The following is a 1313-nucleotide window of genomic DNA, read 5'->3' on the forward strand; positions in this document are numbered from 1 at the left end:
TAGGCAGCGTAGATTTTATCTCCATTGTTTTCACTCCAAACATTGAGCATATTTTATGTCATTTTGAACACAGGAGAGGCCCCCAGGCTCTTGGCTGTCTCCACACTGCTGCACCCACCAGAGGATTTGCATATTGTTCCCTAGGGAGGATCTTCCCTTGTGAGTCTGAGATAAAAGGTCAGCTCTAGTCTTATCAGGACTCATCAGTTCAACTTCTCAAAATGAGGTTCCCTGCTCAGCTCCTGGGGCTACTAATGCTCTGGATCCCAGGTGAGGGTAGAGGGGAGAGGAGAAAGGAGAATGAGGTGAGGAGGATGAGCTCTGGAGGCACAAAAGCTTCCCACGTAAATTGTTTCTGCATATTAGATCGATATATCCTGCTCTTCAGGACATGAGATATTTAGAGCCATGAGAGTGAGGAAAATGCCAGAGGGAAAAATGTAGAGACTGACAGAAAACGGGGGACTGTGTAGTTGACTTCTAAAGACTGCCAGTGACTTGAAATCTCAGAGGTTTTTTGAAATTGGATAGTTTTGGGGTATAAATCAAAATTACACAAAACATAATTTTGCGTGAAATAAATAGCAAAAAGAAAATTATGAAAATTGCTTGCAATGTTTGTACCTGACCTTGTACCCTTCTCTCATTATTTTAGGATCCAGTGGAGATATTGTGATGACCCAGACTCCCCTCTGCTTGGCCGTCACCTTGGGAGAGCCAGTTTCCATCTCCTGCAGGTCTAGTCAGAGCCTCCTCCGTAGTGATGACTACACCTATTTGGATTGGTACCTGCAGAAACCAGGCCAGTCTCCACGGCTGCTGATCTATGAGGTTTCCAAGCTGGTCTCTGGAGTCTCAGACAGGTTCAGTGGCAGTGGGTCAGGGACAGATTTCACCCTTCAAATCAGCAGAGTGGAGGCTGAGGATGTTGGAGTTTATTACTGCATGCAAGGTTCACAAAGACCTCCCACAGTGGTACAGGCCTGAACATAAACCTCCTTGCATGGTGTAGCCCAGCTGCTCAGATGTGTTGTTTGTCTGGGGAGTAGGCAAGGCAGAGTCTGTATAAGAGGAGATGTCGGAGAATTCAGGGGAATTGGTCACTGTGGAAGGACCTGTCCCCTAAGTGCCTTGACTACACCTCAGGTGCCACTCATTTATGGCCCTGTCAGCCACAACAAGCCTTGGCATGACATAAGCAGCAGGAAGAATGGAGAATGGACCATGAGCTCTGAGTCACTATTCATGATGAACAGGAGAGCTTAAAAGTTCATGCTAACCCTCCTTGCCCTGTGTACAGTTATAAATTAAAC

General features: G+C 46.3%; 1 gene segment (V, D, J or C); it reads left to right on the plus strand.

Annotated features, from left to right (window-relative positions):
* Positions 1-212: 212 nt before the first annotated feature.
* LOC103564932 (immunoglobulin kappa variable 2-29-like) lies at positions 213-1011 on the plus strand. The segment is given in 2 exon segments: positions 213-270; positions 656-1011. Coding segments are annotated over 2 exon segments (381 nt in total).
* Positions 1012-1313: the final 302 nt, after the last annotated feature.

This window comes from Equus przewalskii, chromosome 14, assembly GCF_037783145.1.
Source record: "Equus przewalskii isolate Varuska chromosome 14, EquPr2, whole genome shotgun sequence".
Classification (NCBI taxonomy): Eukaryota; Metazoa; Chordata; class Mammalia; order Perissodactyla; family Equidae; genus Equus; species Equus przewalskii.